Here is a 27,228-nt window from a genome sequence, read left to right as displayed (position 1 = left end):
GTTTATGAAAACAAAGCTTTTGATTTGCATCAGTATTTAAGATCATAATATATATATTATTCCTTGTCTAGAGCAACAATTACCACTTTTTCTTTCTGTATGACCAAGTATTTCCTTTCTGGTCTGGACAGTGCCACTTGATAGGTATTGTTCTGGAAGAAGCATGGAATATTTGAAATACTTAGTCATATGAAGATTTTTAGAAAACAAACCTCTTCACCAAAGTATAATAGACTTCTATATGTTTTACCATGAACCCTTTATTCATCTACCTCCAAAGCTGAACTACCTTAATTATTCAAATTAATTGCATTGGAGATTGTTTCCATCTGTCATATTCATTGCTCTTCCATGCAATACAGTTCGAAAAATCTTAAAATGCTACACCATGCACACTCAAAAGCAATATTAGATTCCTTGTATCATTTACTGTAATGTTCATTATAACTTTTTAGTATTATTGACTATAACAGCTGAAAGAGCAAAGGTATCTACTGAATTGTTAAGAATGGAAACCAAAGTAGTTCCATGCTGAATACTCCATTCTTATTGCTCATGATAAATTAAATTTCCTATAACATTTTGACATTCTGATCTCATTGAATATCCATGTTTTTTTTTTGAACTTTTTCTTTTTGTGAACTTTGGCTTTTACTTTCTTTCATGGCTGCCAGTACAGATTCTATCTGCCATTTTCACACTAACGTTTTTTCAATGCTGTATATTTTTTAATTTGTTACTAACTTAAGAGAGTATATGAATATATATGTAGATATTTATAAATACGCACATATATGACTGAAAAGAAATAACTTCATCTAAAATAGATACAAGACTTCATGGATCAGCTACCTTTTAATAATCAGTTGGATTTCAGTACTCCAGGAGACATGGTCTGGAGCTGGGGACCTCTTAACCTAGTTGTTCACAGATCTGTATCTTCCAAAAGATACAACTTGCTTGCTTTTAAGTAATGCACCTACATAAAAACTTCAGTTTATGACAACCACACCTTTTAAAATTGTATAATCCTTTTAGAAAAATTAAAAGGTAAGATAATAAACTATGCATGAAAAATGGAGAAATTACGATGTTACATTGGCCATTTTCATATTGTTTTTCATACAGAAGCATTACAAACATCTTGTAAAGAAATTTAAGTTGGAAATACCTCTGGAGGTCATCTGATCCAAAATCTTAGAGCAGGACTCACTTCACATTTAGATCCAGTTCCATAGGGCCTATTGAGCCCTAGGCTCAGTTCCGAGTCTAAGGATGGAGATTCCAACTCCTCTCTGGGCACCTCTTCCAGTGTTGAGTAAATGTCATGATTTTTTTTTTTCCTTATCTCTTGTCAGAATTTCCTACATTGCAACTTGTGACTCTTTTTCCTTTTTCTTTAGATGTACATGAAAAGTCTGTCTCCCTCTTCTCTATATTCATTAGATATCTGAACACACCAGGCTACCTCTGCTTCTTCTTCAAGTACTTAATTTTATTTTCATTCTCAGATGGCAGGACAATATACATGTTTTTTATCCTAATGTCATATAGTACATGGAGTCTCTAAATAAAGAGGCAAACAAGCACAATATGGCCTTCCTTAGCCAAGTAATTTCTAAATTCTACACAAGATGTTGCACAGGATACTCAGTACAAAATTCACTTTTTAATTGCACTGATCATGTTCCATATCAAAACTCATGTTTCCTGTGTCCTTACTTTCCTCTATTAAGTTTCACTATTCTGGTTCCTATAGCATCCCTTTCTTGCTGTTTACTTGTTCAGACAGAGAAGGAAGAACCAGAAAGGGATTGCTCTGCTTTTTTCTTACAGATACGGTGGTGATGAAGAAGTCCTCATTAATGTATTTAAAGTGCTCAGTACTTAGTATTTTACACATCTTCTTTGGAAGATTGCTTTAGAAGGTCACATATTTAGAAGATGGTCAAATTAAAATCAGTCTTCAACAAAATAATCACACACATTCTGTAGACTAGTCCCATTCCGTGTTTCAGGTTGCTATCCCTCTTTGCTGTGGCAATAAATCAGCCCTTAAAGATGCTTACAATTTTTTTTTAGTATGAGAATTAGTCCCTTTTTCACCTTTTCCTGTATTTCATGTAATAGCTGAATAATAATACATAATTTCAAACCATACTTGTCTTTTGACTAGAGACCAATTCTCTGTCTCCACAGCTTCTGTGGCCTTATTGCAGAGAAACATCCATTTCACTGGATATGATTAGTATAGGTTGTACTAGGTTGTAGTATAGTATATATTGTTATAGTATTAGGTTGCCATACCAGTAACAACATCATAGCTAATTAACCCTGTCTCTTAGCAAGGCTTAGACCAGAGATAATATTACACTGTTGCATCTACATTATCCTCATTCAGTACATTCCTCAGGAAGCTCTGTATATGACATTGTAAAGCGGAAATGTGTTACAAAAGACAGTGATGGAACAGAATTTAGAAATGAGAAATAGGTGGAAATTGAAATGTCACTTGTTCTCAATTCTCGCATCCACTGTTGCTATACAGAGAGCAAAGAAGGAAGCTGCAAAAATAAAAAAATAATTAGTCCATGCTCATTTAAGACTAAAGCACTCTGATTTTCCTGACTGAAAATCCTGAAAACATTTGTTCTTATCAAGAATTATGATGGAATATATTTACCAATAGGAAAAAATAAGTTTAATCGATATTATTTACAAGGAGTTGAAATAAAATATACATGTGTTTATTACCATTGGAATCCTCAAAATAAGTTACAAGTTTTTGTGTTATGTCTATTAATGAATAATAAACCAATTTTGATCTAGAAAGTAATTGATGTTTTCAGTTAATGAATTGAGAAATTTTCAGCTTTTTTTGGATTTTTATATAAGCAGAAATGGAGAAATTAATTGAATGTGTTACTGTTTGTTCAGATAGAATTATACAATTCGTTCATACATAATGCTATAGGCCAGAGGAAAAATTATTTTATAGAATAGAGTTTTAGTATAATCATAATAAAATAATTATCAGTACAACGATTACAACATTGAGAGATTTTGTCTATTGTTTGCTTTGTTTTATTGACAAAGGTTACTGAATCACATCATGAAAATTACAATATCAGCTTGAATGTTAACTTTCTAAATAATTTGTTGAACCAGCAGATGATTGTTTATTTGTTACAGGTCAAAATTCAAAAAAGTATCAAACATATTTTCAAAAATATGTTCAGCAGATTGAAGCCTTAGTCTAATTAAATGGAATGCTTTAAGTCACTCTAACAGTGTGATTTAGAAGTCTGTCACACACATTTTCTGGAAAAATTTTCCCAGAGTCAGCAGAGAAGTTGAATGATATTTTCGAGGAACCAGTAACTTTATCATTTTTCTTAAACATTAATCATACTTTCTAATTTTAAAATTAAACTTAAAATTTTGAAAGCATACGCAAATTTGAACTGGGTGGTGGAGCATGAGGAACCAAATAGGTGCCTGTGATGTGCAATGCTCTTTAGGTGTCGACATAAATGGAGCATGTTGTTATGTACCTGATGAGTATCACTATTTTTTTGCTCTGTCCAAGATTTACATGATATATTCAGAGGCAGTACAAAATGATGTAGGGAAAAAGAGAAAAGGACAGCTTTATGCAAGGACAATTATTTTGTTTTCAATTATTAGTTGGTAAAATGAGTCTTTTTCTTCTTAGATTTTTCCGACCTCTTTTTGAGTAGTCTTGTGCCTCAGCAGGCTGAGATACATTTCAGTTTGTTTTCATTTGGCAAAGGTACAACACAGGCATTAAAAAACACATTTTGTATATGTGCACTGGATTCTATTGTACAATAAAACTAACATTTTGACAGTGTTCCACTGGTAATGTTCATATGCGAATAGATTAACTAGAAATTTTACTAAGTGGAGCATTTCTTAAAATTCCATTAGATTTTCTAGTTTATGGTAATCATAGAATAGTATGTGAGGGTTTCAATAAGATTCAGAAGTATAGTAGAGGGGCAAACAAATTACATTTTAGAAGATTTTATTGCATAAAAGCAGATATCTGCACATGTTCATAAAGGCTAGGGAAAAAGCTTTCTACCTGTTAAACAATGGCATGCTGTTTATTTTTATTTTATTTTATTTTATTTTTCTTTTTTCCCTTGGCTAAAGAGTCCTAGGAAATTTCTTATTTAAAATTATTCTGCAAATGTTAAGATTCTCAAACAAATTTTGGAAATACCAAAGTAAAGATTTTCTATGCACCTTTCTTTTCTGTGTACTGTTTTATATGCATGTGTGTGTTAAGCATTGGTTGCGTAACCGTGTAGTATACATCTGGAAGCAGGTATTATACATCTGGGAGTAGGAATGTTGTCCCTATCAATGTATGATGGATAATGAATGATGCAGTCTGGAGAGCTGGAAGGAACAATGACTTCATATTAATGGATCTCATCAGCTTTTCCTGTCTGAGAGAGTATGAGAGGCAGATCTCTGCTAGATTTGAGGCAGTGGGTTATGCATCTGCTACCAGTGATCAAAAACTGAAAGTACATTAATTCAGACAGTGGGATAGAAATTAGTAATAGTTATGGTAATTAGCACCTAAAGAAGTATGAATTTACATAGTGATTTTAAAATCAACCAAGCAGCATACTCTAACTGAACCAAAACCATACGCTTGATAGAAGAATTAATTAGGTGGAACTTTATGATCTGTTTTGCACAGAAAAAAAAAAAAAATCAGATATCCAGCAGTACAGCGAGAAAGAAGAGATCACTTCTGGTTCTGCAGTTTCAGCTTATGAACATACTGTTTCAGTCATTGCCTGGCAATTCTCTTCTATGTGTCCAACACTCCAAGTAGTAATGTGTTTGTGTGTTTGGAAGGTCCTTTTTTCTCTCACTGGAAAAAGTTTAGCTCATCAATTAAAAATATTATTGCTTCTTAAAAATCTCATCTTGCTTTAAATTAGCCCGACAAGATGCTTCCATTTCAGATATTCATTTTTTGTACTGTGCAGACAGAAGTGAAATGTTCCGATTTCTCAGCGGGTTCTGCTCGCGTACATTTCTACACTCCTGACATGATGTGCAGAGGTCTGTATGTTTGGATCTTGACATTAAACCAAAACTTTCTACTAATAGTGTGTGCTGGAATCACTTAAAGAATCTTACAGAGCCTTGACTGAAAAATTATGAGGCTTTAGTCATTATATTCATTTGTGTGTGCAGTTCTGTCCGATGCAATATGCTTTTCTGCTGAAGGGTGCGCTAAATGTAAACTACCATTTCAGAGAGAATACATTAACCAGAGTCTTAGACATGTTGCTATGGTGTGAAAAATATTTAGTTTTAAAAGCAATCTTTGTTCATTTTGTTAAATGTATTTTTAGGAAACAATCTTAACAGAACAGATTTAAAATGATATATATAAAATGTTGATGTGCTTTGTCAAAACAAGGAGAAAAAAAATGAAATAAAATTTCCTTTAGGTTAGTTGCAATTAATATAGGTCTGACAGTTTCCCTGCATATCTCCATACACTGTAAAAGTTCAAAATATTTTAATCTTAAACAGAAAAAAAATCTAACAAATCTTAAATCTGAAAAACAAAGCCAGAATACCTGATAAAGCTTGTGAGAACTGTCAAGATTTACAAATCTAGTATTCTATTAAATGTCCAGTAGAACAGATGAACTTTACAGACTGTTTTCCAAGATGCTAATTCAATTATTTCACTTTCCCCACCTTAGGATTTATCACTTAAAACTGCTACTGTCTCATTTAGACATGAGAGCTATTGCCTTAAGCACCTAAATAGATACTTGGTTTTGTGCATCACAAAAGGAAAGTGTATTTCAAACAGAAAAGGATCAGACTGTTTAAAGTTTTACATACTGGCTTTATCCTGTGAAATAGCTTTTTAAGAAAACAGTTATTAATGAGTGAAGAAAACAACTGTGCATATAAACATTCTTGTTCTAAGTTCGCTGAAAATAACTTTGCACAGAACTGTAACTATGGTGCATTTACTTTTGTGTACTAATACTTCTTTTGCATCACATTGTTGATCTTTATTTCAGACAATAAAAAACAGGCTTGAGAATACAGAGAACCACCATGATTTGTTCCTCTTCTGCTTTTGTCTCCGCTACCTTTCTCTCAGTAAACCTCACCCCCTCTTCATGGCATTTCTCTCTCTGTTTGATTCAAGGGCTTCTGTATTAGTCAGCCTGGCTCTGGCTAGGGTGTTAGTGCTTGAACCTTCTGTGTGTTGCCATCGCTGATATCAATGACTGATTATCAATGGAAGTCCAAAGCTGCAAGTAAAATGCTGTCTCTGAAATTATTCTGGAAAATAACTCAAAAGCAGTATAACTACTTGCAGTTAAAAGTTGTCAAATGTTTTGGACTGCACTCAGAAGGAATCATGATACATCTCTTCCTGTCTCCACACTTGTTTAAAATTCTATATGAAATTGAACATTAACTTGCAGGACTATAAATAAGGACAAGAGTTGCAAATGGTATAGGTATAATGGACTGTAATTAGGCTAATGCTTGTATGTGCATACCTGCTGTAAATATGTGTCTAAAGACACATTTAATAGCAGAAGAATATAATCAAATGCTGCAACAGCATTCAGAAGTTAAACATGTATCTCCTGCAATGTTATATTTAGCTTGGAATGCTGTTTGCAAGTAAGAAAATGTAATAAAGCTGCACCATATAAAATAAATAATGAGGAAAATGAATTAATTTATATTTACAAATATCTTGCTGAAGTTTGGGTATATAGGCCCAAAGAGTGGGATTCCTGCACTTTAAAAAGTCATACAGGTATGGTTTCAAATCTCCTTTGGAACAGGAAAGGAAAGGGTTCTAAAAATGAATTATCAAATAGCAACCTTTCTGTCAAAGATAAGCTGCATTGGAACAAGAAAAAAAAAAAAAAAAAAAAAAAAAGCAAGGTTGGCAGTATAAGCTGCCAGGCTGTGAACAGACCAGAGAAGTGGGGGTTGTTAGCAACTTTCACAATAGCATAACTCATGGGGGATAGTGTCAGTGACAGGTTTATAGAAATTCATGGTGTTGATACATGGTTGCACTGTCAGGATGATTCCTGTAAATGCTACTGGTGGGTTCTGGTGAGTAAATAGTTAGTAATTTACTGTTATCAACATTAAACTATTTCTGGTTTTGCGTTTACTTTAAAAATGATGCTTAAAAAATTCCAAATCCAGTCTGATTGACACTGAAATGCTCTTTACATGAAAGTTTGTTTATGGGCAGTGATTCTTTTGACAGATTTACAAGTGTCTGTGGAGTTTTAAAAGACTATTGCCCAATAGGCATTAAGTGAGAGACATTCTATTTTGTAAATATTTTCACTTATATTGGGGATTTTTAAAGAACTTTTTGAGCCAAATACTGCATTAAATCTGAAGACAGTGGCAAACTGATAATCAGCAGTTTCCAGCTTTGTTCTAATGTTTTGCTAATGGTTTCCATTTCTATGGCCAAGATTTGCAGTGGGTGAAGCATGATGTACGTCCAAAAATTTGTAAGGGCTTTCAAATACTGTTACACACTCATATTTTCTTTTTTTTCTTTCTTTTTTTTTTTTTTTTTTTTTTTTTTTTTGCAATAGCTCATTTAGAAATAAACAATTTTCAAAGTAGTATATTACATTTAATTTGACTAACATATAATGCATACCAAAAAAATGACCCAAAGGTTTAGTAAAGTAATGGAGAATTTGCATCTGCTTGAGCTCATTAATGCTGAAGCAGGTTGTTTAGTTCCTCAAATGATTAATTTGGAATAAGGTGGTGAGAGAGGATATGTGGTATAATATGTTAGCTATCAGATTCCTCAGAATTACTTCAGATTCCTCAAAATTTCAGATATTTTTTTTTCTCAGAAAGAAAATTCTCAGAATGTATGTCAAAGAATGAATGTTTAATTAGGATCCTGACTTCAGAATCATTCCAGTAAAAAACCTTGCTAAAATAATTTTCATTTTAAATCAGAGCAAGGAATGGAGCAGAACTGTTCAGTTTTAATTTCTTTATATAATGTTTTGTTTGAGTTGGTAGATTTTTTTTTTTAAATATTAGTATATTTTAAGTAAACTTGTGAATAAACGTTAGGAAAGTATCATTGAGCTTAATAACATGAAGTTCAGTAAGTGGTAGACACCAGAAACCTTCACGTTGTGTGGAACTGAGGCATGTCATAGGGTTGGTCAGCTAACTTTATATAGAATACAACTGCCATTTTATTCAAAATCCTTGATTTAACCTGATCATGAAAATCATCTTCATTTTCTGAGTGTCTTTACTTGTATCTGATTTGTAATTCCTTTGAACACACTTTTACTATTCTTTTCCATATCTGTATTCCATCTCTATTCTGTATCCTGGGCAAGTTTAATGAAGTTCCAACGTTCAGCAGCCTGGAAGATACACCTTGTTGGTAGTCCTAGACATCACTTTCTTATAAATTTTGGAGAAAGAATCATTATTCTGCATTGGACACTTGATTATTGAAGGGGATGCTGAAATAGAATGGAGACATTTCAGCAGGAATACATAATTTTTAAGACTGCAGTTCAAGCTGAAGTTAATATTGCCTTCAGCCACTTACTCCATATCTATGCTCTGTCTTATTTTCAGCTTTAGCAAGTAAATAAATTAAAGTTTTATTCAAATATTTAAGTGCAGTTGAGTTTAAACAGACCTAGTCAACCTTCAGTTGCCCAGAAAAATATTTTTATTTTCCTTTATAGAACAGAACTATATGTCTTTGAGTGAAGTGTAACCTAAACTCAGTCAATTAAAGGAGGATTAAGCAGTACAGGGCAAAGACATTGCTCCTGTGATTTTCACCTCATCACCATTGTCCTTGATTGCCTTAGCTCAAATCTAAAACTTTCTTAAGGCGCTTCAGTCTATTCTTACAGTTATCTAAAGAACTTTGGGAATTAGACAGGTAGATTTTTGTTCCAGATAGGTAGTTTTTGTCTAAGTAAATATCTTCATCAGAGGCTCATTTAAGGTGTTTTTTTTGTTGTTGTTGTTGTTGTTGTTGTTGTTTATTTATTATTTTTTTTCAGGCTTTCCAATAATGTAATTTCTTAGAGTCTTCCAGCGTTTACTTGACTTCTTTTGTCTCTTTCAGTTTCATTGCCTTAAGATGACTTAAGAAATGCTAACTGGCATTTCATCTCATTTTGTCTGATCTCAAAGTTAGAGTTTTAATCAGTGCTGAGGACTGACTTGTTCTATGTTATGTGTCCCGTTTGATCTTCTCGGATACTTCTTTCCTTTTACTCATTCTCTCTCCTCACTCCAAATGTTGATCCTCTTGTTAAAGATGTTAAGATTCTGCTAAAGAATTCACCACCCAAATCAGCTTCTTCTCTCTACACTGGCATTTCTACTTTTCAGTATTTTTCTTTAGCTCTTTTCATCTGAATGTAGTTAATATTAGTTGTCTTTATTTAAAAAATATATATTTTTTATTGAAGGGGTTTTACATGTGTGTTCTTTTTAATTAATTTAGAAACAATTGGTCCTAATCTTGGTCCCTTAATTATTTCCATGGGACATATCCAATTAACTGTTCTAATAATCTTGTGTTGTTAATGCTTGTAGGACGCATCTAGGAGGCTAGAATACTCAAGATAATACATCAGTAGCACTAAGTTTGCAAAAACACCTTTCTAGAGTATGTTAGGGTATGTTTTGATGCTATAGTAGTTACAAGCTTATTATTATATATATATTCGTATCTGTTTCTCTGTAGATTTTTACAAATGTATTTGTATAAGGTTATTATAAAATAATGACTGGCTTGCAGTCATTAATGCAATCATCAGCCTTAGATGATTATATTAATTATGTGCATTCTGTAGTCACTCTATCAAATGCAACAATATAATGTGTATTAATACTTTTACCCTTTTGTCATTTTATATTGCTTTAGAATAATTTCTCAATATTACCTTATATACTTTTTGTGGATTTTTTTAAGCATGATGAAAATTAGTCACAGACCTGTAGCTGCTGCTTTGTGTAAAATTTCAGCTGGAAATTGAAGTAACATCTCAGTTATTTTGCTAGATTTTTTTTTTTTTTATATATTGAATTCCAATGTCCCTGTCTTACTCTGAAGTTTTACTGTTTGCTTGAATAGATATAGAAAACTCCTTCTAATTCTACAAACTGTAAGTCCTGGTGGCCCAAAACTACCATAGGCAATAACAGTAAGCAACACAATTTCAGATGTACAATAAAACGTATGCATGTGTTTTCAACCTTCCATTGCACGTTAATTTAAAATTCTCAGTTTCTGTTTCCACAGTTTTGTATTAATTTTTGCTGGAATAAGTTGAATTATATAGTGGTGGCAGCAATATGGTGTGAAAATGTTTCATGCAGCCAAACTTTAACTATCAGGTTTAACTCCAAAATAAATTTCTATCTAAATTTAGATGCATAGGAATTAAGAGTTGTGGAAAAAAAGAATCTTATAGTATTTCATAAAGTCAGTTGCTAAATGGAAGGTAATTGCGTTTTGATTTCCAAAAGTCTAATTTCATCTTTAATGTGGAACACTAGAATATTGAAAGTTTAACAGAAGTTCTAGGTAATGTTAAATACCTAGGCAAATATGCCTAGGCAAATAACCTGGAGATTTTATAAATTGACATGGCATCAGGTCTTAAAGTAACAGACTAAATAGTAAACAGATTATAAGTTATGTAAGTTAACTTTCTTCTTATAGACTTCCACTATTTCATGTCATGGCCTGTAATTTGAATACTTAAGTAAAGCTAAATTTCTGCATCTGTGTTAGAAAAATGCTTGAGTACACATGCCTGGTACTGATGGATTAAAATCAGTCCAGATAGAAGGCATGCTCCACTCACCACAGAACAAAGTTTTGGTCTTTAAATATTGTCTAGAATTTGTGTGTGTGGAAAGCTGTGATAGCAGCAAGTCTCAGCTCAGAGCTGGAGTATTAAGACAAACAAGTCATTACTAAAGACAAATTCCACTCTTTAAATACACACAGAGTTTTCTAATTGGTATACTAGACTATTCAGTATTTTGTATTATAATGTGACTATTTATTTTAATTCACTCTACAGTATGCGTAGATGACTAATTTGGATGTAGGCTTCTGCAGGGTTGACATCTACTTCTTTCTAACATCTAATGTCTTTCAAATTCTTTTTATAGCCTCTGAAAAGCAGATGAAGTTAGTTTGCAGAGAGTCTTCAGAAGAGCATCTCCAGCCCTTCAAGGAGAAATTAGAAGAATTCTTCCAAAAAGGTAAGCACATTTGAAGAAAAATATTGGTAAATAGCATAGTGTTTTACAAGGTGTTCTATACATAATGTATGCTGCATTAAGTACCTGTTGCCTCTAAAATTTCATACTATCTGTTATGGATTATGTTCCTAATACAATAAATATATGTGTTAAAAGTAATGGATACAGGGATCTTGGAATTCACTTGTCGAAGATGATTGTTTTCTCTTATCTCACAAATTTCTTACTGATTATTTTGTGCTTTTGTTCTTTATCATTATTTGTAGGTAAAATGAAAAAGATACTTATCACAGACCAAATTTTTCAGATAGAATATAAATCTTAAAGTCGATAAAAGACTAGAATGAATAGTACCCTTTGAGAGAAGGTACATGTATATGCATGAAGTGATGCTGTTTTGTATCAATGGTGTGGGCCTATTAGCTGACTAATTTTGATTTAAGATTTTTGCCTTGAGTGAGACAGAAACAGACATAAGGAAGTAATCTGTGAGGGTAGAGTCTAGAGATAAAAGAGATGAGGTCTGAGGGTGCAATTTGATGATCAGTACAAGACATGTAAATGCATGTTGCTGATGTTGAAAATAGCAGTCTTGCTCTGTCCTGTTTTCCTACACTATATATTTCCAACAGTGCTGCATGTGCCAGCACTGGGGTCTCTGGAGCTGTGGAAGAGGTAAGGGAATAGATTTTTCTTCCCCAGGTTTGTAGGGAGTACATACAGTCTGTTAGAATAAACAAAGTATCTCAGTATTTCTGATGACTATATTAAGAATTCTTCATTCTTAATTAAATATTACCAAGGTGCTATTATTTCTCCCAGAAATTGTGAACAATTTAACAATTTTCTGTTTGAGAAGTCAAGTGAACTATTTGAATCTACTGTTCCAGGCAGAATGTGTACTTCCTATTATTTACATTCAATTTGTTGTAATACTTTATGAATTAGCTTAATCCATTTTATAAAGATCCTTGTAGTGCTTTTATAATGACTTTATTTCATGAGGTTATCTTATATAATTTGTGAAGTGGAAACAGGATGTTTTAAAAGTAATAGTCCTTGTTAAGTTGTACTGTTGAATAAACTAGTATTCTTCTTCACCCTTCTCCCTTCCAATAGAGCTTAATAAATATATTTATTTTATTTTAAATTTATTGGACACTATTAAAACTACACATTTCTTGCCACAGAACTTGTAAAAAATAAAAATAAAAATTGGAAATCTGTGTGTCACAGCAGGACAGCTACCTTTCCCAATTATTTAACTGGAAATTTTTACTGTCAGCTTAACTATACTGCCAAGATTGAGATAATACTTCGTACATTTCTGCAGTACCTTTACGATCTCCAGTATGCTGCTTGTCACAGTGTTGTAGCTAAAAAATCGGTGTGTTATCAACACTGTTTGGGTCACAGATCCAAAACACAGCACCATGTGAGCTGCTATAAAGAAAATCCCAGCCAAAACCAGTACAAGGAATAGCAAATGCATGTCACCACTGTTCTAAACAATAAAAGTAACACAGTACCTGGTTTCTCTTGCAAAACTGATCTACCCTGCTTTATGATGAGTGAGACTTGATAAAATTACTGAGCTGATCTTGGGAAAAGATTAGTTCTGTTTTTGAAGAAATTGCAAAATAATAATTGTAAAACAGAAAAACATGGTCCTCGCAACATTTACTATCTTTGTACAGATACATACAGAATTAGAATTTATCCTTATCAGTGTAACAGAAAATGTTACCCTTATGTCTGTGAATAATATATATTTTTAAGAGAGGATACATTCCTGCATGATGTCCTGGGACACTGAGGTCTATTAAATTTATTTCACTATTAATAATATTGGACTAATAAACTATTTAATTTATCAGACACTTTTTAGTGTTTTCGTTTTTGTGTTCTGGGAAGAACAAAACCACATTCTTTAAGTGTCCACTTTCTTTTTATTTTCTCTTGTTTACCTTTTACTTTATAATATTGTTTTATGCTATACATGTACATATTTTAATTTTAGATAAAATAACTTCTCATCTTCTGACAGTTGTTTTATCTACCTTTTTCTGAGATGAGTTGTCAGTAGACACTCATAATATTTAAAGTGGTAAATTAGGCTGTGCTGTTGCATGTAGCCATCACACACTCATCAATTTTTAAAAACAATATATTTTGCCTATAACAATGCTCTGAATATCACACATTTATTGAACTGCCTGTGTTGGCATGTAGGACTTTACGTTATTACTTTCAACTAAATGAGAACTTGAAAGTGAAACAAGAAGTCGAATTGTTCAGTGATGCTTGTAATTTTTTAGCTTTCTTTGGGTTCTTCTTTTTTTTTCATTAAAATATGTGTGCTGTGGAAAGGTGTTTACTGGAATTCAATTAACTTTTTAATAGTAAAAGGAATATAACCTTTACTTCTAATGTATCGCTGTGAAGTTTTTGATTGTACTTAGTTTCTGCAAGAAATTGTTCCACAGGTTAAGCTAGCAACTGGGAAAACGAAGCATAAGTGATTTGATCAAGGCTACACAGAAAAATAACTCAGAACATAAGTATCTCAATGTCCTGGTCACTGCTGTATTAATGTGGATGCTTGCTTTGCTTTCTAACTACACTGACATGTGGTTTGCTGTAGCAGGTAATTATTCTGAACGAAAGGGATTTGAATTTTGATCTTCTAGATAACTTGCTATCAGTTTCTTACACTGCATTTACTGATTCTTCCTCAACAGTCAGTGGACCAAAAGTTAATTTTGTAGTTTTCTTTTTAAAATTGTCCTTAGTATTTGAAACAAAAGTAAAACCAAAAACACTGACTACATGTATTGTACTAGCAATTTTCTGCTTCTTTCTTTGCTCATCTTTTAACATTGGATGGCTTTTTCCTCTGTCTTAGGCATGGTGATGATGCCTAGTAAATTTGCTGTTTCAGTTGTTTCATTGCCTCTTTCTTTCACTGGGCCTCTGTGGATTTTTCTCCTTCTTTCTTTTCTCATCTGTAAGCATTATGTCAGTAAGTCAAACCACTAGAATCAACTATGTTTGTCAATATAATTGATAGGCTGTAAATGTTCAGCCATGAACACTTTCAGATCTACTGTGAGTACACATCAGTAAAAGCAACAAAATCTGCTGTAGATTTTAGATGCTGTAGAGCAGCCACTCTAGTACCTATACTTCTCATACAAGCTTTTTTTATAGCAAATAATAATTTCCAGAAGGCTAAATGAGGCTCTATTAGACCTTAATTTCAGTCACTTTTACCTGAATGAGTTTTAGCTTGACATTAAGATAGAGTCAGAACTTGGAAATATCCTCTGTGCAGCTCTTCTACTCTGTGCCTGAAATTTGTTGATAATTCGTATTTGCTCATTTAATACAAGTTGTGATCAGTAGTGAAAATCAGTGTGTTCATGGCCTCTTCTCTGAGAACTGATGTGCAGTTTCAATTGCTACACATGCAGACACATAGATAATATTATTATTGCATGTTTGATATTATAAATAAATAACGGGGCCTACAACTTTAAAGAGCAGCTCAAATATAGTTGTTTTGAAGTTCCATATCGTTTTTTCTGTCAAATTTTAAGATTCCAGACTGCATTGAAAGGGCATTAGTCCATCAAGGCGGATAAGAAATGGCAACACCAGGAACCAGTGTTCATTCTAACATTTTCACAAGTTGTAGGGATTCATTTTGATTTTTTTTTTTATGCACCTAATTTAAAAGAAAATCCTGTATTCAAATCTTCAAATTCAAAACAAATATTTTTAGTATGTTTCTGTACACCAGTCTATATGCTCTTTCAGCTTCTGTGATTCACTGGGATGGTATAGGGCTTTTCCTAGGAAAGAAACTTTATAGGATAGCACAAGCATACACTTATAAAAATAGACAAATGTCAACAAAGAGACAAAAAAAAAATCAATCTCAAAAGTTTCAGAGTTCAACAGTAAGCTTGGAGAATCACACTGTTCTGTCTCTCCATGTTTTCCATTGATGTCTTTGTTATACTTGCCCTCAGTTTATACTCATTTTCATTAGAATTTGCAGGTACAAAGTCCTGAGAGCTCCAGACTCTGTTTGTCCTTCAGTCACCTACTTCAATTGAATCTTTATAATCGGTGGGTGGTACTTGGTGTGGTATTACAAGGGAAATCGTATAAAACTGTGCAGTGAAGATACATACAAATAACACAGACAACGATCTTGATTTATGGTATTGAAATAGGTATTGGACATGTTTCAAGAAGTTCAGAGGTTGAGTTCAGTTAAGTGTCTGGAAACTCAGCTGCTTCTCCAAAATTAGGAGTTAACTGATAATACTGAGCATCCGTTAAGCATCTGCTTTCAGTTTTGTTTGTTTAAAAAAGAGTTGTGGCTGGTTTAAGCAAATGTATGAAAAATTTGTCTGTTATCTTACTGCCAGCTCACAGCAAGTATCCAAAGCTCAGATGCATTTCTAAAACTTCTGGCTTGAAAATAGGGCTGGAACACATAGATACTCAGGTTTTTCTCAGACGCACAATTTCCCATCATTTCTTCTCAAAGCTAAATGGGAAATACTGTAGGGGGGATAAAAAACAAAAAAAAAAAAAAAAAAGCAACAGATTCATTTGCTTTAACAGACCTGTTTACATTTCCTAATTACAATTAATAGTAATTAAATCTAATACTTGCTGTGTTGTAATAAAAAAAACACACCAAGTGTGATGGAGACTGACATTCTAAAATGCTAGAAGGGATAAACTGTACTTCTGCTGATGATGTCAGTGCTGTTTTGTGTAACTGGATGTAACATAGCCTAGTGCCTTCAACAGAGAATTAGGTGCCAGAACCTTTAGGTTCTATTCCCAGTTTAGCTACTTCACATGTTATGCTAGAAGAGTTGGTTAATCACTTTTTCAGAGAGCCTCACTTTTCCAGTACACAGAGTGTAAATAATGATTCTTGCTCTTTTTTGTAATGAAGGATAATCTTTGTCAAGTGTTGTGTGATTCCCACAAGAAAGACATTGTGTTTAAACTTATGTTAATACTTCATTAGCTATATTTGATATTCCCATGCTATTTTAAAAGGACTTAAATTACTCTAAAAGATTAAATAATCATTAACATATTTTTTATATATACAATTAAATCTATTAGTTTTCCTACAATATAGAGACCTAAGAATTACAATAAATTACTATACACTTACTGTATTTCCAGTGGAGTTGCTGCATGCTGTTTTCAGAAATACATTCACAGTATTTTCCATTTAAATTGCCATGATTTGCAAAAATAATATTGAAATATTGATATTAGGAGTTGCTTTGGAATGCTCATTAAGTTATGAAATTTGTACTCATAATTGATTAGAAAAAAAAAAAAAAAAACAACAAACACTCTTCTTTGGATACCAGATTGTGACCAAAAATAATCAAAATCATTAGCTGTATGTGAGAAAGATGCAAAATAACTCTGTTTTGAAAAGGAAAAAAGAAAAAGTTTGGTTACTACAGCTATGAAGCTCACTAGAAAGGGTGCTGGCCATCAGCCATTGTTGTTACTTTTTCTTGACACTTTTTGCTCTCTGCCTGCATTCTCTCAAGTACGAGCCAGGAAATAGATGACATACAGGAGTGGGTGACTAGCTTTAACAAAATCTATTTTTCATTTTGCCCTTTGAGTATCTCATATTGTTTGTCCGTTGTCATAAATATGGAAATGCATAACACATTCATTCAGGATCTTGCAAAATCTTGTCAAATTCCCCTTCATTGGTTCCAGGTCAGAAAGCATGTAATAACTCTAATCTGGGCTGCATATCCTCCTTTTTATTCTGGAATGTGCAAATCAAAAAGTCTTTAGTCATAGTAGCAGTTAGCATAGAAAGTGCATAGCTTTTCATTTCTCCAAGAATAACGCATCTTGCTGATGGAGACTGTGCTATTACAGGAATTCATTTAGTTTACAACAGAGTCTGGGAAGCAAGTGGTCTGATGTCAAGACAGGACAGTTTCTGAAAATCATTAATAGTGGGAAGGAACGCTATTTAGGAAAGGCACAAGATACACTGAAGTGCCCAAGGTAACAAACAAGATGGAGAAGGAGGGATTTGTCAAATAGAGTAGATCTATGAGATCAATCCCATAGTAGAAGTTGTCGTGTGTTTAGAATTTTAGCCTGACACTTGGAAGTAACATTGGTTAAGTTCATTGCTTTGCTACAATCGCTGTTCATCTATATTGTACTACATAAAAGATGCATACTGTTCAGTCATGGCGCTGTACAATAGAAAAATAGAGTCATAGACCAAGTGAGTCACTGCAGCGCTACGTCAGGAGGTAGGTAGTACATTTTTCAGGCAAGGTTAGCAACCACATGGAAAATGTCAGTAAATCTGATTTTTACTGCTAAGTGATTTCTTAACAATATTAGCCAGGCTGCAGTAGCTACCTGGGCATGCATCCAATCTGTTGTGCTTTTTAATGTATTTCTGCTGCAGAACATGAGCTTTGATCCACATCTCCTGATTTGCCTAATTCAATGCACCATAGAGGATTGTTGAGGTGATCTAGTGGGAAAGAAAATAAGAAATAAATTCTATTAAGGCTAGCCCCCTTCATTTGTATGTTGACCACTTTATACTTTATATTATTCTTGGGGGAATACAATGAGAAATTAAGAAATGTCATTAAAAAACAATATTCAAGTGCACTGGCCAGAAACTCTGATCAGAACTCTTCTATTCTTTGACATGAGAATGAGGAGGATAAATAGGAGTGCTTGTCTGTTTCTATAGCAGACCTGGCTGCCAAAACAGGCAGATACCTCCTGACCCTGTCAAATATCTGAAGCAGTATCATGTGAATTGCTTGATCTGGGTCACTGCAACTACATAAAGAATTGTTACTTCCTTTCTGGTGCATATCTCTTGTGTTTGTGATTTATTCTATATCTACTAGCAGCCGTTGTATTAACCCAAGGTAAGCATCCTTCCTTTCTTAGTTTATAGCCCCTGTACATATCTTGATTTGTAAGATGATGATAATATAATTTCTTACATTAAGGCAAAAAAAAAAAAAAAAAAGTCTTTCCACTCAAAACTCTATTACTTTTCAATCAAAGCAGCATATAAAATAGGATTTTAACATAAGAATACTCCAAAACAGTATTATCAATACCATTTTCACAATATAGTATTTCATGTTTCTCTTTTACTACTAACAGGATGTACCTTTATAAATTTTATTACAGTCAAAAATTAGGAAGAAATTTATATTGCCATTTATTTCCTTTAATAATCTGACAGCATTATATTGGTTTTAAAACAGATGTAGAAATTATGTTTTTAAATTAATATTTATGGACTTTAAATTAAGTCTATATTCATAGTAGTTTGGTAGATCTTTCCTGTAATGACTTCCCAAAATGTCCAAAAACCCTGAAAAATAAAAAACCCTGAAAAACTTCTTGTTTCTCTACAACAAAAACATAGCCTTTCTCCCCAATAAGTAAATCCACAAAAACAAAGTTAACATGAAATTTTAGAAAAAAAATATTCTAAAACAGTACATGAAACTAAGGCACATACTTGTTTATTACTAGTGTTGTATTCCTCTACCTTAACCAACATGCTGAGTTATGACACTTTTGTTTCATTTTCTTTGTAAAGCTCTTGAACCTTTTAATGCTGAGTAAGTTAAGCAAAAACTCAATTCTTAAGGAACATTGGATTTCCGTCACAATTGACTTTTAATATATGGTGTATAAACAACCGCAGAAGAGCGATAGCACTTACAAGCATCTTATAGTTGCCCTGATTTTCTGTTACCTGCAATTATGAAGCTGCTTTTGTCAAACAAATACCTTATCTTTGTAAAGATAACCAGTTCGACAAGGCATCAGGCTCTCTTGCAGAATCTGTGACTGTTCGCTATAATCATAACTTACTGTATCAAATACTGATTCTTCCTTTCACGAATAAACTGTACAAATATGAAGACTTCCAGCTTCAAAGCTGTATTTTCTGTTCGATTCATCATAACTCTTTTTCCCCTTCATTTGTTTTCTCTGAGATGTTTTATTATCTCTGCCACACATATGCAGTTCTCACATTAAACAGTGTGGGAGGATATTTACGTCCAGTGTCAAACATGAAAAATATGTCATACTTCCTTGCAGTGATAATGTTTGCTTATAACTTTTTATCCTTCCCAGCAATGACATTACAGACCCTGCAAAGTTTGTGTTTAGATGTGGAACATTGTTTTATATGCCAGCAGCAGAATTACTTTAATCTTTCAAACTGTTTGTGACAGTCGTAACTGTTTTCATCACTCAAAGATAGTTGTATTTAAACAGATGAAAGAGTGATTTACATAAATTGGCATGAGTCTGCAAAGCACAGATCCTTATTGCTGTGGTACTCTGAGATTTTAGAGTTGGACAATAGCCTCAGTCCGTAAGACACCAAATAAGGTGTCTTGGAATGTGATTGCATCCATATGCCTCTAACAAATGCAATATTGACAGTGAGCTGATTCAAAGAAGAAGAATTTCCTCTGAAATGAACGTTTTCTCCTACACTACCAAAAGAATTACCAGCATCAAAGTCCTGAAAACTGATGTTAATTAAAAATATGACTTCACAGGAAATTTTAGATTGATTATTTTTGAGACAGTTTTACATCAGACTGCTACAGTTTCACTACAATCATAACGTATTTTAAAATTGGAGGGCTAAACTCCATTGCAGTGTGTAATATGTAATTTAGAAGTGTTGAAACAAGTACAAGAAGGATGATACAAGTACAGTATCATCCGCTCCTAGAAGACAAGGAAAGATTCTCTCAGAGGTTCCTTCCAGATCCTTTTCAGTTTGATTATGTGTTACACTGAATTAAAGTGGATGCCACAGTCGTTAGCACTTCATGATAGAGGAGGATTTCCTATTAATTACAGTCGAGTGGCATGATAAATGTTAGTGTTAATACCCTTGATTTAATACAAAAAACTGTGATGTATTTGATTGTTATAAAATGTATTCCTAGAATCACTGATTCCTTTACATAATTGTTATCAGCTTGTCTGGAATCTAATATTTTGTTGGGATGCAGCGACCATGAGATGGTGGAGTTCCAGATGGAAGTAGGGAAAGGAAGTAAGGCTAAAAGCAGGATTTCTACCCTGGACTTGCGAAGAGCCAACTTCGACCTCTTCTGGGACCTTCTTGGTAGTATCTCATGGGATAGGTTGCTAGAAGGCAAGGGTGCTTGTAAGAGCTGGGCTACATTTAAGCAGCACTTCTTCCATGCTCAGGATCGGTGCATCCCGAAGAATAGGAAATTGGGGAAGGGGGGCAGGAAACCCACGTGGATGAGCAAGGAGCTCATCAATAAGATCAAAAGGAAGAGCATGGTCTATGAAATGTGGAAAAACAGCCTGTCCTCTTGGGAGGAGTATAGATGTGTTGTCAGGACCTGCAGGGATGCAACGAGGAAGGCTAAAGCCCACCTAGAGATGACGCTTGCGAAAGAGATAAAGGATAGTAAGAAAGGTTTTTTCAAGTATGTAAACAGCAAGAGAGAGAAAGACTAGGGATAATGTGTGTCCCTTGCTGAATGAGGGGGGTGTCCTTGTCATGGGAGATGCTGAGAAGGCAGAGATACTGAATGCTTTCTTTGCTTCAGTCTTTGCTTCAAGGACACTCCCCCGGGACTCCTCACCCCTGGCAATAGGACAAAGGGTCTGGAAAATGGAAGGCTCCCCCCTGGTGGATGTGGGAGTGGTTCGGGAGCGTCTGAAGTGGGCTCAACACACACAAATCCATGGGTCCCAATGGGATGCATCCGCTTGTGCTACGGGAGCTGGCAGATGTGATCGCTGAACCGCTCTCTATCATCTTTGAAAAGTCCTGGAGAATGGATGAGGTGCCACAAGACTGGAGGATAGTCAATGTCAAGAAGGGCAGGAAGGAGGATCTGGGAAACTACATGCCAGTCAGTCTCACCTCTGTCCCTGGAAAGGTATTGGAGCAGCTTGTTTTGGATGCCATCTCCAAGCAATTGGAAGAGAAGAAGGTTATGAGGAGTAGTCAGCATGGATTCACCAAGGGGAAGTCGTGCTTGGCCAACCTCGTTGCCTTCTATGATGGCATCATCAGCTGGGTAGATTGGGGGAGAGCAGTGGATGTCATCTACCTTGACTTTAGCAAGGCTTACTATACTGTCTCCCATGGCATCCTACTAGCAAAGCTGAGAAAGTGTGGGATAGATGAGTGGATGGCAAGGTGGGTTGAGAACTGGCTGAGTGGCCAAGCTCAGAGGGTGGTGATCTGCGGAGCAGAGTCTGGCTGGAGGCCTGTGACTAGCGGTGTTCCCCAGGGGTCGGTGCTGGGTCCGGTCTTGTTCAACGTCTTCATCGACAACCTTGATGAGGGAATAGTGTCTGCCCTCAGCAAGTACGCCAATGATACAAAGCTGGGAGGAGTGGCTGATACGCCAGATGGCTGTACTGCCATTCAGCAAGACCTGGACCAGCTGGAGAGATGGGCAGGAAGAAACCAAATGAGATTTAATAAGAGCAAGTGTAGAGTCCTGCATCTGAGAAGGAACAACCCGAAGTATCAGTACAGGCTGGGGGGCGACCTGCTGGAGAGGAGCTCTGATGAAAAGGACCTGGGAGTCCTGGTGGATGACAGGTTAACCATGAGCCAGCACTATGCCCTTGTGGCCAAGAGGGCTAATGGGATCCTGGCGTGCATTAAAAGGAGCGTCGCCAGCAGGTGAAGGGAGGTGATCCTCCCCCTCTACTCTGCCCTGGTCAGGCCTCACCTGGAGTACTGTGTCCAGTTCTGGGCTCCCCGGTACAAGAAAGACAGGGATCTCCTGGAAAGAGTCCAGTGGAGGTGGATATGATATGGGGCCTGGAGCATCTTCCCTATGAAGAAAGGCTGAGAGACCTGGGTCTGTTCAGCCTGGAGAAGAGAAAACTGAGAGGGGATCTCCTCAATGTATATAAATATCTGAGGGGTGGGGGACAGAAGGATGTAGCCAACCTCTTCTCAGTGGTTTGTGGGGATAGGACAAGGGGCAATGGCTGCAAGTTAGAGCACAGGAAGTTCTGCACTGACATGTGAAAGAATTTCTTCACAGTGAGGGTGACAGAGCGTTGGAACGGGCTGCCAAAGGAGGTTGTGGAGTTTCCTTCTCTGTAGATATTCAAGGCCTGTCTGGACGCCTACCTGGGCAGCCTGCTCTGAGGAACCTGCTTTGGCAGGGGGGTTGGACCCAATGATCTTTCGAGATCCCTTCCAACCCCTACAGTTCTGTGATTCTGTGATTTTAAATTCTTATCAAATCCTTTATTTTCAATTCAATTAGTATAGATTTTTTCCAGTGCTTGTATCATAGGCATATAGGTAAACCAAATCTCAGGTTATATTTTAGTTTTCCATGGACTCTTCTAGTCCAGCTGATTTCTTTTTTATTATATTCTAATGAATTTCCTGCATGATTTCATATCTTTTCGTGTCATTATTTTCTGCACTGCAGTGTCACTCCATTAGCATGCAGTTTATCTCGATTTGTTCTGCTATTTACATTCTTGTCTTATCCTATTTGTGCTGGTATTGAAAGTCAGTGAACTAATATAACTTAAATCCCTGTGAAAGCTTTTCTTGGTGGGAAATACAGATACTTACTGATTAATTATTTTAGATTATATATCCTATGTAAGCAGTTTACTCATAGATGGAAGAAAGTACTCTGAGGAAAAGAGCAGAGTCAATAAATGGGAAGGATAGGATAGAAGACATTAATGCATTTATTTAAAAAATGAAAGGCCCAAACACTTACTCTCAAAAGCCAATAATACTCACTGGTAACCTTCACCTTATGTTTGCCCCATATCCTCTTTAATTTCACACCATAATCTTTGGATTAAGCTTGAAAATACCCTTCCCTGCTACCATAACACAAACTAATTAGGACATAATAATTAATAACATGCTTAATCTGATAGGCACTTATGTAGAATTTCTCTGTAGACTTTTGTAGTTTTAATATGTTGATCATTTTTCTCAATCATGTTTCATACCTTTGCAAACACATCAATATCCTGTTTTAATGCTTTTGCATGATTAATACAAATACTCGTTGCTGAAAATTTTAGCAGGAAATTGCAGCTCTTTGGATTAGAATCTCTTCTGGTGTAAACTGTGTTTTTCTTTGTTAAGCAATGATAACAGGTAACATCTGTAGGTCAGACATGAAATAGACATCAGAATGAGGCTTCTTTCTAAGATGAAAAGGCAAATTAATTTGACACCCAAACTTGTTAAGCAGGGTTTAGCAAGACCATTTGTTTTGAGAACAAAATTAATAGTCTCAATGTTCATAAGCAATTGAAGCTAGTTGAAAGACAAAGTACCAGATTACTATTAAACTATCAAAATTGGAGAATGAAGGAGTAAAAACATATGAATGATACAGTGTTTTAAGATTAGAATTGAAATAGAAGACAGATTTCTAATAAAAGTCTGGTTTTAGAAGGTCACTTCTTTGCAACTTCTATGGTAATATCTTTGTGCCTGAATACTTCAGGTGCCAGGGCAAAATATTTAGAAATTTACCATTGCAATTTCACTGCCTTTGTCCTGCAAAGAGCAGTTACAGTGTTGCTTTGTGGACATCTTAGCCAAGGTGGAGCAGTCTTTTTTTCTTACTATATGAACTGATTAAAACAGCTCTGCTATCATGACATATACATAATTTTGTAAGTCTGTTTTTCCTTGTCCTAATGGAGAAATAAATGAAGAGAAATTAAGTTCATTATGACTGGGTTATTACATCAGGGTGAGTTTAGATACAAATGATATTGGTTTGTTTTAATTATCATTCCCAAAAATCGTTTTTCGTCTATTACTAGTTAAGATTGTAGCTGAAGTTTTATTTGACTACCATTTTGATTCAGCTATCAACTATTAACCCCTTCTACTTGTAGAAATTTGCAGTTATCTCTTTTTTTATGATCAGTTAAATTTATCATATATTTCTATTCTTCTGTCTGTCTTTTGCATCAACCTACTATTTTTATTGTATAAAAGCAACTTGTAAGAGACAGAAGGTACGTAATAAAAAGTAAGGTAATAATAAAGGCCCAGAGGTACAACTGAAAAGAGTCTGCAAAGGGCTGAGCAGCTGCACTCACATTCCCTGGTCCTGTTATGTAATATTCATTTCCTTTTACATGAGGATGAACATGAACAATGTAGAAATATTTACAGAATCACAGAATCACAGAATTTTCTAGGTTGGAAGAGACCTCAAGGTCATCGAGTCCAACCTCCAACCTAACGCTAACAGCCCTCCACTAAACCATATCCCTAAGCTCTACATCTAAACGTCTTTTGAAGACTTCCATGGATGGTGACTCCACCACTTCCCTGGGCAGCCTGTTCCAATGCCTCACAACCCTTTCAGTGAAGAAGTTCTTCCTAACATCTAACCTAAAACTCCCCTGGCTCAACTTAAGCCCATTCCCCCTCGTCCTGTCACCAGGCACGTGGGAGAACAGGCCAACCCCCACCTCGCTACAGCCTCCCTTGAGGTACCTATAGAGAGCGATAAGGTCACCCCTGAGCCTCCTCTTCTCCAGGCTGAACAAGCCCAGCTCCCTCAGCCGCTCCTCGTAGGACTTGTTCTCCAGGCCCCTCACCAGCTTCGTCACCCTTCTCTGCACCCGCTCAAGCACCTCCATGTCCTTCTTGTAGCGAGGGGCCCAAAACTGAACACAGTACTCGAGGTGCGGCCTCACCAGAGCTGAGTACAGGGGGACGATCACCTCCCTAGCCCTCCTGGTCACGCTGTTCCTGATACAAGCCAGGATGCCGTTGGCCTTCTTGGCCACCTGAGCACACTGCTGGCTCATATTCAGCCGACTATCCACCATCACTCCCAGGTCCTTCTCTGCCTGGCAGCTTTCCAACCATTCCTCTCCCAGCCTGTAGCTCTGCTTGGGGTTATTGCGCCCCAGGTGCAGGACCCGGCACTTGGCCTTGTTAAACTTCATGCAGTTGACCTCAGCCCATCGGTGCAGCCTATCCAGATCCTCCTGCAGAGCCTTCCTACCCTCAAGCAGATCGACACATGCGCATAGCTTGGTGTCATCTGCAAACTTACTGAGGGTGCACTCGATGCCCTCGTCCAGATCATCGATGAAGATATTAAAGAGGACCGGCCCCAGCACCGAGCCCTGGGGGACTCCACTAGTGACTGGCCTCCAACTGGACTTGGCTCCATTCACCACGACTCTTTGGGCCCGGCTATCCAGCCAGTTTTTAACCCAACGAAGCATACGCCAGTTCAAGCCAAGAGCAGCCAGTTTCCCGAGGAGAATGCTGTGGGAGACGGTGTCAAAAGCCTTGCTGAAGTCAAGGTAGACCACATCCACAGCCTTTCCCTCATCCACCCAGCGCGTCACTCTGTCATAGAAGGAGATCAGGTTCGTCAGGCATGACCTGCCTTTCATAAAGCCATGCTGACTGGGCCTGATCGCCTGCTTCCCCTGCAAGTGCTGCATGATGGCTCTCAGGAGAGTGTATTTACATACACTCAGAGGTTAAAAAAAAAAAAAAAAAAAAAAGACACAGCTATACAGCCAGCATAGAGGTCAACAGAAAATAAACAAGCTTAAAAATAGATCAGGTAGATGTAAAAATAATTCTTGTTATTTTCCCATTCTTAAATTAAGCAAACACAAGGATTTTTCTCTTGTATACTGTTCTCATTTCTCTCATCATGTTAAGTGCTTTCTAGGAGTACATAAAATGGCCCAACTGGTGTGTGTTATGCATACTTTACTTTTCCCTTCATCCTTTCCCCATAAGGAGAATAGTACATTTTTTATTTAGAAATTTAGATGTTTGTTTTTTTATAAGTATATATACTTACTTAGTATATAATATATTCTATATATTATGTTTATCATAAAGAAGGCAAGTTCAGCAATCTATATGTTTTGTACTGGGAAGCAGGTTGTTGTTTCTTGTAAAAACATCAATTTAAAAGAATCCTAACAAAAGACTCTTTAAAATCAGAAGCCTAAAATATGCTATTTACTGCTGTGTCTTATTTGTGACAAGAAGGAGAAATATTTCAGATCTAAATTTGCATCCTTTTTATACATTTTGTTTCAAATTACAGGTCTTTAAAACTAATAGCTAGCTGAATTTTCCTGCTTAAATCTAAGATGTAGAATAACCTTGAGTTAAAAGCAAGAATTAAATACATTGGTAGTATGAAATCATTTAATATATCTTCATGATCTTGAAAAGGAAAATGCTACTTTTTTGTTTAGAAAATCATTTCGCTTATGTACATACTTTCTACACAAACACTTATGATTATAGTATTTTTAACCATCTATCATAAGTATTTGTGTAGAATGAATGTAGCCCGAGTTTTTTTCTTCTATTGATATGTTTTTTAAGTAGAAGTTAAACATGAAAAAAGTTATACATGAATATGTATATCTAATTTTAAAACGTTTAAACACTTGTAAACAACATACATGTAAACATACGTGTAAACAACACATACGTTTACAAAACATACGTGATTTAAACAGAATTTCTTTATTTTGTGCTTGTGATGTTTGGTTAAATCATACCGATTCATATTTCACAAGGTAAAGCATAGGATTTCTTACTAAATATGAGCCTTTTTAAATGGGAAGGTTGTTAATTAAAAATTCCAAGTTTTATTGAAATTTCTCTCTTATATATGTTGTATAACATATACAACAACTTTTTTTTTTTCTTGAACTGGATCTTGCTAGATGTTCTCCAAATTCAGTTTTGATTCAAATAAGATGAAA

General features: G+C 35.3%; 1 protein-coding gene across 4 annotated transcripts in view; it reads left to right on the top strand.

Moving 5' to 3' along the window:
- FMN1 (formin 1) overlaps window positions 1–27,228 on the top strand; it is a 205,441-nt gene that overhangs the window by 143,684 nt on the left and 34,529 nt on the right. For all 4 annotated transcript variants that reach the window (XM_084522357.1, XM_084522356.1, XM_084522359.1 and 1 more), the window contains one exon: window positions 11,263–11,355. In XM_084522357.1, the coding sequence (XP_084378483.1) occupies window positions 11,263–11,355 (93 nt within the window). The remainder of the gene's footprint in view (window positions 1–11,262; window positions 11,356–27,228) is intronic.

This window comes from Aythya ferina (genome assembly GCF_964211825.1).
Source record: "Aythya ferina genome assembly, chromosome: 5".
Classification (NCBI taxonomy): Eukaryota; Metazoa; Chordata; class Aves; order Anseriformes; family Anatidae; genus Aythya; species Aythya ferina.
This window is presented reverse-complemented; position numbering and strand designations above follow the sequence as displayed.